Source organism: Podarcis erhardii (genome assembly GCF_964252035.2).
Source record: "Podarcis erhardii genome assembly, chromosome: 7".
NCBI lineage: Eukaryota > Metazoa > Chordata > Lepidosauria > Squamata > Lacertidae > Podarcis > Podarcis erhardii.
The window spans coordinates 51,833,445-51,848,481 of record NC_138511.1 but is presented as its reverse complement, the minus strand read 5'-3'; the positions used below and the strand labels follow the sequence as shown (position 1 = coordinate 51,848,481).

The 15,037-nt window shown below is 42.3% G+C and overlaps 1 protein-coding gene and 1 long non-coding RNA gene across 2 annotated transcripts in view; one reads left to right on the top strand and one right to left on the bottom strand.

Annotated features, from left to right (window-relative positions):
• The window catches only part of CDYL2 (chromodomain Y like 2), a 71,307-nt gene extending 68,182 nt beyond the window's left edge, over positions 1-3,125 (bottom strand). The window contains exon 1 of the mRNA XM_081871952.1: positions 2,826-3,125. Within this exon, the coding sequence (XP_081728078.1) occupies positions 2,826-2,864 (39 nt within the window). The 5' untranslated portion in view covers positions 2,865-3,125. The remainder of the gene's footprint in view (positions 1-2,825) is intronic.
• A 483-nt stretch (positions 3,126-3,608) lies between these two features.
• LOC309347610 lies at positions 3,609-6,272 on the top strand. The gene is made up of 2 exons (XR_014158993.1): positions 3,609-5,087; positions 5,935-6,272. It is a non-coding gene; the product is annotated as an uncharacterized lncRNA (long non-coding RNA).
• The last annotated feature ends 8,765 nt before the right edge of the window (positions 6,273-15,037 follow it).

Genomic DNA, 15,037 nt, shown 5'->3' with positions numbered 1-15,037 from the left:
GGTCGTACTGCGGGGTCAAGCTGTAGAGCAATGGGGGGGCCCGTATACTGTCCCAATTTCCCATCGAAAACCCCCGGAAACTCCTTGCATATGGCGTCCACGTCCACTTGTAAGCTCATGTGGTTCACCCCGGTGATGGCTAGTCCCAGTGGTCCAAACCATGCCAACCCCAGTAAGCTAATGTAGGGGCCCTTGACCACAAGCAAGTCCAGTTGCCGCGTCCGCCCTCGGTATTGCACCCTGAAGGTCCCCACCCCCATTGTGGGGACCTTACGTTTCTGGAAGTCCCGGAGGGTGAATGGGGCCGGCCTGAGTTTGGGACCCCCAGTAGGACACAGTTTCCTTAAGGTCCTTGCCGAGATTATGGATAGAGTTGAACCCGTGTCAAGCTCCATGCGGCATGGGGCCCCCTCTATCTGTACCTCTACATAAATTTTCTCTACGTTGGGGTGGGGCAACTGGTATACCTGGAAGTCTGTGAGCTCCGTCGAGTTGCCTTGGTGCGTTGGGCCCCGGGACCTGGGGCTCTTGGATTGGTCATCTGATGCCTGGCTTCGGGTGGGCCGAGCCTGACACACCCGGGCGATGTGTCCCAATTTTCTGCACTGCCTGCACTCTGCGTTGCGGAAACGGCAGGTCCTCCTCTCGTGACTTTCTCCACAGCTTGCACAGTTCCCTCCTTCTCGTCGAGGCAGCTGTGGTATGTGGGCTGCTTGAGTGCGCTGCTGTACTCGGTGCACCTCCTCCCTGTCGGATCCCGAGTCGTTGGTGAGGTCTTCGTGGTGGACCCTCGGTTGGGACGGCTGGCTCGGCCGTGCCTCTTGCGTCGACCTCTCAGCAGCTTCCGTTGCCAGGGCCTCCTCCAGAGCGACCTGGAACGTTAGGTTCTTCTTAGCGTAGAGGCGTCGTTGCAGCTTCTCATCCTTCAGGCCACCGACGAGGCGGTCACGAAGCATGTTCTCCAGCTCTGAGAAGTTGCAGAACCGGGCAGCTTGGCGGAGAGAGGTCACAAACCCAGTTATGGTTTCCCCAGGGGCTTGCCGCTTTGCGTAGAAGGCATTTCGACGAGCCACCACTGAGGGCTGTGGCGAAAAGTGCCCCTTCAGCTGTTCCATTATTGTTTTGTATGGAACAGTAGCGACGTCTTCAGGCGCAAGGAGAGCCCGGGCGATTTCAAATGTCTCCTCTCCGCAGACGCTGAAGAATATTGCCCTCTTCTTGGCGTCTTCTTCATCGGTGACCCCTTTGGCTTCTAGGAGGAAGGTGAAACGGGAGGCGTACGCTTCCCAGTCTCCAGATGCTGGGTTGAATGGCGAGAAGCTGCTGTCAGTTGCCATTCTGAGTTCCTTGTGTCCCGGAGCTGAAGCCTGGATACACGGTGCGAGGCAGCGGTGCGGCAGGTGGCGGTGCTGCGGTGCTGTGTGTGGCAGTCAGCTCAGCGGGATCCCACCTTCGTCGCCAGTGAAATATACTCGGAGTCGCAAAGTGATTTCATGCTCTTTATTCAGCTCATAGTGGTGAGGAGGAATGAATGAATGTCCCCTCAAAGTATCTGCTTTATATACATTATTTACACAATGGGCTGCACATGATTGGCTAATTCCAGGATTCTACTGTAGGCCAATCAGGTTGTGGATTCACTTCTATCTGGAGCATGATTGGGTGGTTCCTGCTAACCAATCATACTGCTGCATTGTTCTAGGACCAATCAGACTGCTGCATTCTGAATCCTATTGTTCTAGGACCAATCAGACTGCTGCCTTTTGGAGCCTATTGTTCTAGGACCACTCAGACTGCTGCAGTTTGGATCCTATTCAACTCAGTACATAACAGCCACCCTGCCCATCACTGTAGGCCATCTGAGCCAAAGGCCTGACTGTGTCATGTGACTTCCTACCTTCCAAAAGGAGGACATCGCCATCATCTTAAGGACCAACTCAGATCAGATTTGTCTGGGGGGTTTTGACAGGTTCTTTGGTTTCCTCTCCTTCCATTTGCCTCCCACTCTCAAATTCAACCTGTCCCAAAGGCATCCCATCCACCTGCTTATAGATGCAAGGGGTAGGGTGGGAGTAGAAAGATCTTTTGACAGCTTGGATGGGCCTCAGTAGACCAGCCATATGCACAACACAACCTGCAACCCCAAGTGCATGTTGATCACTATAATGTGTCACAATAAACCACGGTTGACGGATTGCTGTGAATGTGCTATCACTTTCCCTGCTGCTTGCCACTAGTGAGCACAACCAACTACAGTCTTTAGTGTTACATCCAAACTGGAGATTGCAGTTGGTTTCACTTAAACAAGCCACAAACAGAAAGCCAAGATCAGGGTTGGTTCGGAGCGAAAGAAGTCACATTTTCCAGTTCAGAGGTAATGCTATGCCAAGCATCATGTTGTTTTCCACTTACTCCCTAGTAGGAAGCAGCGAAATTAATCCACAGTAAAGCATTAGCCCTCTGATCTTGCCTGTTGATTAAGCACCTATGCCATAATACATTTAAGATGCCACAAGACCTTTTTCTTTTTACTGCAACAGGCTAACATGGCTACCACTCTAGACAGTTTTCCAATAGAATACATCACCAACATTTTATATAGCAGCTTTGTTATATAGCAACTACCTTCCTATCATTTCATGACTGCAATATTAGGTGATGGCAAGTTGCACGTGTGACTGAGTCATTGCCAATCAAATACCACAGGGGACAGAAATTTCATGCCACCTCATATCAGCACTGATGCTTTCCAGTGAAAGCAGTTCATGTATTTGGACATGCATTCATCAAGCAATGAGACATGGGGTGAAGACATCTCAACTTACCAAGTGGTAAATGTATGGGGAAGTTTGTTTCTTAAACATGTACTAGAGATGAATGCAGCCGTGCAGACTGTGGTTGTCTCTGTAGTTTTCTGTGGTTGCTCTTGCTCCCCTCCTAGTTATTGGCTTATTCTGTTGCTAGGGGATGAAAACTCATTCCTCCACCATAGCTTAGTGGAAGAGCCACCTGCCCTGGAGGCAGAAAGTTCTAAGCATCTCCTGTTAGGGTTGGGAGAGACCCCCTGCCTGAAAACTTTGAGAGCTTCTGCCACTCGACAAAATATTTAGTTATGGGACCAATGATCTGATTCAGCATCTTCATACCTGGATCTTTATTTAGGGACGTAGATTGTTGGTATGTCTTCTCACAGTCTCAAAAGTTTACCCATTCTGATAATGGTGTTGTGTCAAAATCTATAAAATATTTCCCTCTCTTCCCTTTCTCCTTGTGGAAAAAATAAATAAAAATAAGGTTGTGTTGCTTTTAAGCCTGTGAAGTCCATCTACTGTGTCACTTTCAAGTGTTGGAAAGCATCTTGCATGCAATTTCATTCCTTAAAAACATGATCGATCATATATGCACTCCACTGGTGACTGGAGCCCATTGTGACCGATAGGGCAGAAGGGAGGGAGGCCAACAGTAGGTAGAGCCTGAGCCAATGACAGAGAAGTTAAGGATAATGATTTAAGTTCCTGAAATGGGAATATTTATTTATATTAAATTACTGTGCACTTTAAACATAGGGTCCCCCCCTCAGGCAGTGGCTCTCATATGATTGGCTGACTGTTGAGTCACATGAGAGGCATTCCATTCTATTGTGACTGTTACTCCAGTAACTGTTGTTTTTAACTGCTTTCTCTTCTCTCTATGTGTGTGAGGGAGAATGGCTGCTAAGAGAGGCTGCTCAGGATACAGCTGAGGATGGTATGGTGTCAATGTGATCTGTCTGATGTGAAACAGATAGCGGAAGATCCCTAAACATTAATAGAGAGAAACCTGTGCAGGAGCTCTCAGTAAGCCCTGAGTTAGGTAGAACTTTGGTGCAAGTCTCAACACAATTTTGTTTGTAAGACTAAGTAAGTAGACTTCAGTCTACAATTCAACTGAGAATGTACCCATGTTTGAATAAGTATGAGATTGTAAATATATTCTTCTTAGTTATATGTTTATGAAAGTAAAGTTCTTTTGAATATAAAGTGTCTGGACATTGTATAGTCTTTACAAAGAAACTATCAATCACCGAGAAGAGTTATTTAGCTTCCTAGCTGTAAGCTACTCTGCTACTTTGCATATCATCAACATTTATTTTATATAGATAACACCATTTGCCCTGGTCGACCAGCCTTTCACTGATACACATACATCACCCAGCTCACTCACCACACATGGAACCATAATATTAGAGATATGACTATGGTTTACTGTTTTTAAAAAATCCAGCTCTCAGAACATAGTGTAGTACTCTGACCATTAAGGAACAAGTTTAGAACATTGCCTTCTTAGATACTGGAGCAAGATTCTCCTTGTACTTTTCAGTTCCTTTCAGTTTCTCAACCAGTATGTTCCCATAATGAGCACTCCCTTGCCTTCATACACAAATAAAGTGAGTAGGACTTTTATTTTCAAGGGGCAGAGTTCTTTTGGTGGTAGCACCCGGACTTTGGAATTCCTTCCTTGGGCTGACCTGTGAGGCTTCATGTCTTCCCATGTTCAAATGAATTTTGAAAACTCACATATTCAAATAGAATATTAATGTTTGTCCTCTGCTGTTTTAGTATAAATATTTTATTAAGTTTTATAGTGTAATTACAGGACTGCTGACTGCATTTTCATTATGTTTCAGATAGTTTAAATTGCTTACTGAACTGTGGCTGCTTGCTTTGTTTTGTAAGGCAGATGTAGTTGAGTTGTAGCCAGTGTTAGTCACAGTCAAGGGTGGACCCATAGATATTAATACATTTAAGGTAGTCATGTCCATTAAATCCTGTGGGTCTACTCTGGGTATGACTAACATTGGATGCCATCCTTTAAATATAAATGTTGAACGAAAAGTGTTTTATAAATTGAAGTAATAACGATGTGTTGTTGTTGTTGTTGTTGTTAAACTTTATATCCCACTCTTCATCTCAAAGATGTCTAGGAGAGCAAACAAGCAAGCAATGAAATGATTTAAACACCTAAAAACAGTTCCAATACTCAAGGTTTGTTGGAAAAGAAAGGCCTTCAGTAGGCAGTGAAGAGACAACAAAGACTGTAAAGTAAAGGTAAAGGGACCCCTGACTATTAGGTCCAGTCGTGACCGACACTGGGGTTGTGGCGTTCATCTCTCTTTATTGGCCGAGGGAGCCGGCATACAACTTCCAGGTCATGTGGCCAGCATGACTAAGCTGCTTCTGGCAAACCAGAGCAGTGCACGGAAATGCCGTTTACCTTTCCGCTGGAGAGGTACCTATTTATCTACTTAAACTTTGACGTGCTTTCGAACTGCTAGGTTGGCAGAAGCAGGGACCGAGCAACGGGAGCTCACCCCGTCGTGGGGATTCAAACCGCCGACCTTCTGATTGGCAAGTCCTAGGCTCTGTGGTTTAACCCACAGCGCCACCCGCGTCCCAACAAAAACTGTACCTGCCTATTATTCAAGGGGGGGGGGGAGGGATTCCAAAGGGTAGTTGTGAAGACACAAAACTCATTAACCAACAGAACAATCCTATGCACGTCTCTAGTCAGATGTAAACCCTATTGGGTCCAGTGGAAGGGAGCAAGGTAAAATAAAGATAGGTCTTTTCTACAAGTCATTTCCAGTATTTTCTATCTCCTCTCCTGAGATGAGGATGATTTGGGTGTTGTGGCTTGGGGTCTGTGGCTTTCTAGCCATAGGATTGCTTACCCAACATTGCCACCTTAATTAAGTTGAATGAAGGGAACTGGTTTTGCCTAATCCTGCTCATTTCCATCTCTTCTCAATTCCTCTAAATTCGCATTAGTGCAATATGACATACTGAAAGTAGAAGCCTTGAAAGGTGCCAAGGCTGTGTTAGGCTAAGGCTAACCCCTGTGCTTTGTGTTGTTAAGAATATAACCTGACATTCTTTATATTTTGTCTCTGAACAGTCCAAGTCTTTAGTTAAAACAAGAAACTTGAGAAACTCACAAGTGAAACTCACAAGTATCTATACTCATGTGGATAGGAAATGTTTTGTTCTGCATTAACTGCACAGTTTTGGAAATCTTTTGCTGTACAGTACTTGATAATACTATCAATAATGCAAATAGCACTATTGAAATGGTACCATGCATTTTATTTTATTTTTAAGCTTACCATCTCTCAAAATTGTGGTCTCGTATTAGAAGAGCAGAATTTACCAAGCATTCTGTATAGGCAACTGAACACTGAAAAGTTATTAGAGTTGTTTTATTGCTAAGAGCTGAGTAAACACCTTTAATTCTTATTGCTCTGTTTTCCACTCCAGTATGCCTTTTATTTATTTAATCATAAAACTATGGTTCAATAGCTATTTTGTCTTGGCTGTTGCTGGAGCCACGATCCAATAAATTAATCCAGGACACATCTGGGGACAGATATTTAGAAATGTGTAGGGATGTGTTTGACGTTATGGATCATCCAGAAGCCAGAAAATTGGGACTCCTGACCCCTGCTCAATACGTACCGTACTTTCTTTTCCTCCCTCCCTTATTTTTCAAATTTAAATTACACAGAAGAAAGAAAGAAAACCAGGCAAAAACAAGAAGATAAATTATACAATCTTATATTGCCAGTTTGCAGTAACACAGTCCTCATTCTGAGCATTGCAGTGCAAAACAAATGGATTGCATTTCTCATAAAACCTATCCGTAGATCATCCTGCTATTCTAACTTGAACATAAAGAGATCAGCTCGTTCATTACAGCTCTGTGAAATAGTCTGGCTAAACATTCCTCCCAACTCTATTTCCCCCAGTGTTTTGTTGGTGACATAGAATCATAGAATCATAGAATAGAATCATAGAATCATAGAGTTGGAAGAGACCACAAGGGCCATCGAGTCCAACCCCCTGCCAAGCAGGAAACACCATCAGAGCACTCCTGACATATGGTTGTCAAGCCTCTGCTTAAAGACCTCCAAAGAAGGAGACTCCACCACACTCCTTGGCAGCAAATTCCACTGTCAAACAGCTCTTACTGTCAGGAAGTTCTTCCTAATGTTTAGGTGGAATCTTCTTTCTTGTAGTTTGGATCCATTGCTCTGTGTCCGCTTCCCTGGAGCAGCAGAAAACAACCTTTCTCCCTCCTCTATGTGACATCCTTTTATATATTTGAACATGGCTATCATATCACCCCTTAACCTCCTCTTCTCCAGGCTAAACATGCCCTTAGCCGTTTCTCATAAGGCATCGTTTCCAGTCCTTTGACCATTTTGGTTGCCCTCCTCTGGACACGTTCCAGTTTGTCAGTGTCCTTCTTAAACTGTGGTGCCCAGAACTGTACTCCAGGTGAGGTCTGACCAGAGCAGAATACAGTGGCACTATTACTTCCCTTGATCTAGATGCTATATTCCTATTGATGCAGCCCAGAATTGCATTGGCTTTTTTAGCTGCCGCGTCACACTGTTGGCTCATGTCAAGTTTGTGGTCAACCAAGACTCCTAGATCCTTTTCACATGTACTGCTCTCAAGCCAGGTGTCACCCATCTTGTATTTGCGCCTCTCATTTTTTTTGCCCAAGTGCAATACTTTACATTTCTCCCTGTTAAAATTCATCTTGTTTGTTTTGGCCCAGTTCTCTAATCTGTCAATGTCGTTTTGAAGTGTGATCCTGTCCTCTGGGGTGTTAGCCACCCCTCCCAGTTTGGTGTCATCTGCAAATTTGATCAGGATGCCCTTGAGTCCATCATCCAAGTCGTTGATAAAGATGTTGAATAAGACCGGGCCCAAGACAGAACCCTGTGGCACCCCACTAGTCACTCTTCTCCAGGATGAAGAGGAACCATTGATGAGCACCCTTTGGGTTCGGTCAGTCAGCCAGTCCTTGAAGACATATTAGAGTGGTGCATCTTGGGGTCCCTCCACACACCCTTTTTATTCATTATGATTTGGGCTTATGATGGTGTCAGGTGGCTAGACACGATCCTGCTTGCAACACTCTTTGGCTCTGCAAAGGTTTCAGGGCAGGCAAACTGCTTTGCTTCCGGTCATTGCATGGCCTGTAACCGCCTGCTCAAATCCCGTATCCTTTTCTATCACAAATGTTCCAGTTTATTTTTTGTCTCGTGTTTGTTGTGCTATGGTATAAGAGTGCCCCTCCCAATGGCAGTAATGCAGTAACATTGGGGAAGCATCACAGAACAGCTAATAAAATAGAATGATGTGTGTATGGTCCAGTATAAATTCATCACTAGTGCACTATTATTGTGTCAATGACATGTTGCAGAATACAGCTAAAAACTAATAAGCAGCGCTCTGGAGGGGCCCTTAAATTGTGGTGCCTAGTGCACATTCAGGTGATCCTTTTCCCTCCACTGACCTTGGTGACCTTGAGCCAGTCACTGCCTCTCAGCATAACCTGCCTCACAGGGTGGTTGTGGGGATTAAATGAAGAGGGGAAGAACAATGTATGGTGCCTTGAGCTCCTTGGAGGAAAAGTTGGGATATAAATGCCATAAATAAGTAAGTTAAGTAAGTAAGTAAATACTTCCCATAATTTCTTCAGCCATCTTTACAAGTTAACCTTGATGAGCAGACAATGGGCACATCCAATCTGTTAGTATTTTACAGGAAGGATTCAAGTGCATCCCAAAAAACTTAGGTTTGCTCCATAAAGTAGATTTAAAGCGCTTGGTCTCTGTAAGGCAACAAATGCACTTCAGAAAGAATCAGAGTTTGTGCAGCAAGGACAGTGATGGGGAAATGCACTGAAAAGTAGGGTGAACAAATTAATAATGGGAAGATGCTTGAGCACCCTAGGCAGGATGAATGCCCATTGCCGTATAACTTCCTGACAAATTGGAACAAATGCTCAGTGTTTTTGACTGTACGAGTTGTTGACCCACTGTTTATGTCTTGGAATACTGCCGTATTGCCTCTTTTGTTCAAATTTCTTCCGATATTTTTATGGATATCTTTCATCTCCTTACCTTTTACCTGACCGTGCTCACTTGGTTCCCCCACCTTTTGTTAAATTTGTTGGAATACCCTGCTAGTCTTGTTTGTTATCTATTTAATAGAATAATAATAAATCAATTATTAAAAGATCACTGGTGATTCAGAGGCATTTTAATTATCAAGCAAATCAGGATAAAGGCTCAATAAACAGGTTACGTAATAGAGCCCTGCATACATGGAGGGAGAAGGGGACTATGTCTGTTAGCCCTGCCCCTGATTTCGCACACCCCACTGGATTCATCTCACAGAGTCACTAAAAGGTTTAGGTGCTCAATGTGATGAAAGCCTGGATCTTGACACCGCATAGATTTCTTCCAGATATTAACTGCTGTGGCAATCAGACAGTAGGTTAAATGCAAAGTTGCTCTCCTGCAGATGGTAGGATTTTCCCAGTAGGACTCCATCTCCCTTCAGTCACAGCCAACATGGTCTATGGACAGCACTGGGGGTGGGGGTGCAGTCAACATCTGGAGGGTCACAAGTTCTCCATCTCTGCTCTAGAGAGCATTAATGGAATTGACAAGTGATCCAGTTTACCACATCCTCAAAAATTTGACCCAGTCCAACTTAGTATGCTAAGCACTATACCACTTCTGCTCTTATGACTGATATTAGGAACCATAGTTTCCAGATAAGAACTTATGACTCAGGCAGGAGATGGCTCTTTTTTGAAACCAATCAGTGTGAGTTTTCTAGCAGAGTGCCACAGCAGAGGATCATACACTTTGACAATGCATATTTAATCATTCTTGAGAAGGGAACAGGTTATAGCAGCATAGCTCTGGAATTTCCTCTCAGCGTCCCTGCAATGGGCATTCCACATAGCACTGCTCTTAGTCTGCAAAGAGAAAATATGTTAAAGGGAAATGCCTTGCCAGCGTCATCTTACACTCCGTTCCTGATCAGAGTTAACTGTAAAGAAGAATGCTGACTCACTGTTGTCACCTCATTGTGGCCAGGCAACTACGAAAGCGCATCTCTGGTTGAGAGTTACCGGTACTCATTTGCAGAAGATTAAGGGTGGCAAAGCAATATGGTTTCCCATTACTCAAATCAGTATTTTGCACATCACATACATAAAATTTCCTATTTTGTCATTTTGGATTTGGAAGCTGTGCAGGATGACCAATAGCTCTTTCATGCAAAAATCCAAGTTGTGAGATTAATATGAGAAAGAACCATTGCTCAATGGCAAAGCCCATGTTTGCATGTGTAAGATTTTATTCTCTGGCTTTTAAAAGGAATCTGGTAGTATGGATGAGAGTTGCTACCAAAGTTAACAGCATTTGGCTAGATGGTTCTGTGGCTTGATTCGGTACAACACAATTTCACATGTCCATACTTCTGCTTCATTGTGAATTCTTGAGTGATATGGTGTCTTCAGGATTCTCGAACTTCCCTGGATGTGTGGAATTGCTTCATAAAAAAGATATCATAGGCTGTAGTGGCTGATATGGTGAGGGGCAGAACAATGGTGCCTCCCCCCAGATGCTAGCATTGCTGTCGTTTATCTGGATGAAAGATGGGGCAGGGCAGGGCAGCAGTGAGGCTTATAAATTATGCAATTTATAAGAATCCTTATAATGCTTTGCTTATTATGTATTATGTTTCACTATTTTTGCAAACTGCTCTGTGACCATTTTTTGGTGAAGGGTGTAAATAAGGACTCACCATATTTTTGTGATTGCAAATGGTTTTAAACTGTTTTTAATATTGTGTTTAAATGTAACCTGTCCTGGGTGGGAATAATAATAATAATAATAATAATAATAATAATAATAATAATAATAATAATGGCGGAGGGAGGAGGAGGAAAGGTTGATAGTTGCTTCCCCCTTACTTCTGTCTTGTGCTCAGCCAGGTGAAAAAGCTTGGATTCCCCTTTTCAATATTTCTTGGAGCTGGATAAACTGGTGCAGGCCTGCATACAAAGTGCCTTGATAGTTCCTATTTTGACCTTGCTTGTTGCTACTCAGATCTCCTAGGAGACAAAAGAGCAACCTGGAACCTTGGAACTAGGGATGGATGAGACTGTCAATGTTTCTAAATTTTCCAGTCTGAAGTTCAGTTCTCCACATTTTCACATCAAGTTGTGTTTTTTTTTTAAAGTCCTTATGAAAATTAATCAGATTTTTTTGTGGAAATGTCTCCTACGTGACAGTTTTGTATGCAGTTTTGTATAATATACAAACAGTTTCACCTACTAAAATGCATTTTTTGCACACATTGTTTGGCTGGAGAGCTGATGGCTGTTTTTCAGTTCACATAATGCTTTAGGAAGTGTGTGTTAGGTAGGTCTGCCTTTAATTGCAAACTGAACCAAATTTCTCATCCCTCCCCATGTGGAACAAGGTGAGACCCCAAAACTAGTACCAGATTATAGTCATTCAATGTGGACTACAGCAAACTGAAAAGGAAGGTCCAGACTCGATAATAATAGTTTGCAGTCTTTGCCAAGTAAACTGCTTCATCTTACTGTGTTCAACATTACATACCGTATGTCTTTCAAATTGCATTCTAGGATGGAAAGCAACCCTTCCTTTAACGAACAGTATATACCATATTTACTCAAATCTAATGCGCACATTTTTTGGCCAAATTATGTCACGAAAATTGAGGTGCACATTAGATTTGATGGCTCATTAGATTTGATTGCAAGCTTGAAAAACGCCGCTGACAGAGCAAATCCTTTTTTGGTTTCAAGGTTTTGAAAACTGAGGTGCGCATTAGATTCTATGGCACATTAGATTCGCGTAAATACAGTAGTTCAATGATCTAACAATCCTTTGCCTATATTTTAAGGTAATTTTCAATGACTAATTTTGTGCCTTGCAGCCAGGTTTCACTTTGAGAATGTGCCAATGGTGCAGCTTTCACTTCAGGTGGTTTTGCAGCACGGAAAATATGTACTCTGCATTCTCAGAATGCATGTGATAAAAAAGGCTGACAATTATTGTAATGGGGACCACAAATACTTATTGTTTATGGACTAAGAATGGGTAAGTGCTAGAAGCCAGGAGCAACAATCTGTTGAATGTACTTTGAGCCAGATTCATGGTATAGCAGGAGGACCAAAACAGCTACAGTACAAGTGTCCCATATTTTATCCATTTCTTGTCATCCTTAATAATCCTGCCATTTCCTCCATTGGTGTCAGATAGGGATGAAAGGGTTTCATCCATTCTGTTCATTTTTTTGTACTATGAGTTTACTCTACTTGCATTCTTCTCCTTCTGAATTCTGGTTTAACTCTGAGAATTTTTGAAATTAATTCTGGAATAGGAGCATGCAGTGTGCTGCAGTGTTCGTATCAATTGCACCTTCCCTCCACCTGCCACATTACCAACGTACACATGCCATTAAATAAATAAATAAAATCCAAATTTTTCCTCCTGCGTTGATAGGATCTTATTCAATAACATAACCTCATTCAATAGGAAAACCCTTAAATCTCATGAATAAGGATAATGCTTCTTGAAAGCATGTCTTTAAAATGTCCCATACTTAGTAAGTTTTGGGAGGAAGCAGTGGATTATATAATTATGATTGTACGGTGCGGAAAAACGTAAAATCTACAGAGGATAATATGCTTTTGAACTATATACCTACTACATGGAATTTGACAACTGGACAACATAAATAGATTCTCCATGCCCTTACAGTGGCCAAGAGACTGATATTGCTGCATTGGAAAGATCAATATACGGCTCCATTTATTCTGTGGATTGAAGACCTGTCTACACTTGCCATTTATGAGCAGTTTGCTTATAGATGTAGACTTTGCATGAAGAAGGATAATGCAATTTGGAACTCATTTATACAATATACAGTAGGTTAAAAAATGTAATTGTTAACTTGTAGCAGTTGTTATAGTGATATACAATGGTACCTTGGGTTAAGAACTTAATTCGTTCTGGAGGTCTGTTCTTAACCTGAAACTGTTCTTAACCTGAGGTACCACTTTAGCTAATGGGGCCTCCCGCTGCTGCCGCGCTGCCGCTGCACGATTTCTGTTCTCATCCTGAAGCAAAGTTCTTAACCCAAGGTACTATTTCTAGGTTAGCGGAGTCTGTAACCTGAAGCATCTTTAACCCGAGGTACCACTGTACTATGGTCTTTCTTCTTTTCTTCACTTTTTAAAAATATATACCTTTTATGCAAAGAAAAATAAATAAATTTTAAAACCCAATACACAATTTCTTTGTACTTTTACTCATTCCATTTGCTAATCTAGCAGCTAATAGGAAATAAGGGTTTGGGCCAATTCCATTCTACTCAGAGTAGTAGACCCATTAAAATTCATGGGCCTCAGTTCACCCTAGCCATTAATTTAAATGGGTCTACTCTGAGTAGAACTAACATTTGACACTGCCCCAACTCACAGAAATAATCTTGATGCAATCAGGTGTACAAATCATATAAATATTTTTTTAAGGGGGGGATGTTTTGCCATTGTATGTATGTGCCTAGGTGATGTAATGGGGGGGAGGAAGGAATCAGAGGGGAACGGAAGGCATTTAAATCTATAACAAGCTGAACATGCATTGTGTTTTGTAACAAAATTCAGAAACAAAAACTGGCTCCAGAAACAAGACTGAATAATTGAGAACCTCAAAAGTTAGGTAGAAATTTGGCTGCTAATTTCAGATGCACCACTAAGTATCAGATGCCTCATATGAAGAAATCCTCTGCCAAAAGCAGATATACATTTTAGACGCCGGACACTGGGATAAGCAACCCATCGACCTTTACTGGCCCGGTAAAACTGGTTGAGATGTTTTTCATAAATTCTTCTCCATGGACACCTACTGAAAGTTTTGCACCAGTAATGACACGTCTGCACATGAAATGCAAGGGGTCAAATTACTGCTTGTGGGTGGAGATCGTCCGTGCAGACACAAACAGCAAATAGTAATTAAAAGGAGTGGTGGTGTGACGAGTTATGTGCAAGGGCACTTGAGATGTGAATCATTCCGATCTCTCTAACTCTCTCAGCCATACTTTGTACAAATCTCAGAATGGCAGCTAAAAAAGCGCGAGGGAAAGAAGTCAATAAGAGCAAGAGTTCATAAAGAGGAAACTCTTTCAGCTACTCCTGGTCACTTTAGATAATAATTAGACAATGACACACACAACTGAAAACACCAAGTGTACCTAGGACTCAGTTATACAGTGGCAAATAAAACATTTTAAGTGTGTTGTAAAGTGCATTATACAAATGTGACACTAGATGGCGATGGTAAGCTATGGCAAATTCAATATATTTTTCTAAAACATTTTTTTTTAAAAAAAATGCATTTTCACAGCCTTTTTAAATATGTGTCTAGATTCCACCCCAGTCTGGTGAGCTCTCGTTACATTTTTACATAGGAATGTCACCTTAACCTCACAAGTTATGGACAGCTCAGAGTTCCCTGGGTGGAAAGAGAGAGAAAGACCAAGTTTAAAAAAGGTTATTTCATTATTAATGGTTTATTTCAATCCTTTCTGTTCAGCTTTCAAAAATAAAAATGCTCAAGGAAGCTTAAAAATGTACATATTTTAAAACTAGGGGCTGCACCCCTGCTCCCTCAGCTTACCAACTCCTTTCCCTTTCTCTTATTCCGCAGTCCCCTTTGTGAACACACCCCATATGTACATGCACTACTGTATCTTTAAAGTGAATAGAATCTTCAGAGCAAGGCTTTCAGCATGTTCAGTTATAGAAGGTTGTTGCCTCAGTTCTGCCATGTTTTTGTGACAGCCACCATAGTGCTTTGTTGTTGTTTTTTAAAAATAAGAATTTACAGTGCCCTAGAAAAATGGAACTTCTTTGAACTTTGGGGAAACTATGATGGCTGTAAGAATGACCCAAGGCCCATTGGATGGAAACCTGCCCAAGGGCTCTTTCGAACTCACCTGGAAATTAAAAGATCCCAGTCCAGTAAGAGAATTACCTGCTTTCATGCTGCTACTCTATCAAGCACCATGCACCAGCACTGGCCTTCCCATATGTATTCCACACCCACTGAGCCCTGAACCCACAATAAATTTTCTATCTATAAATTTTCCATTTA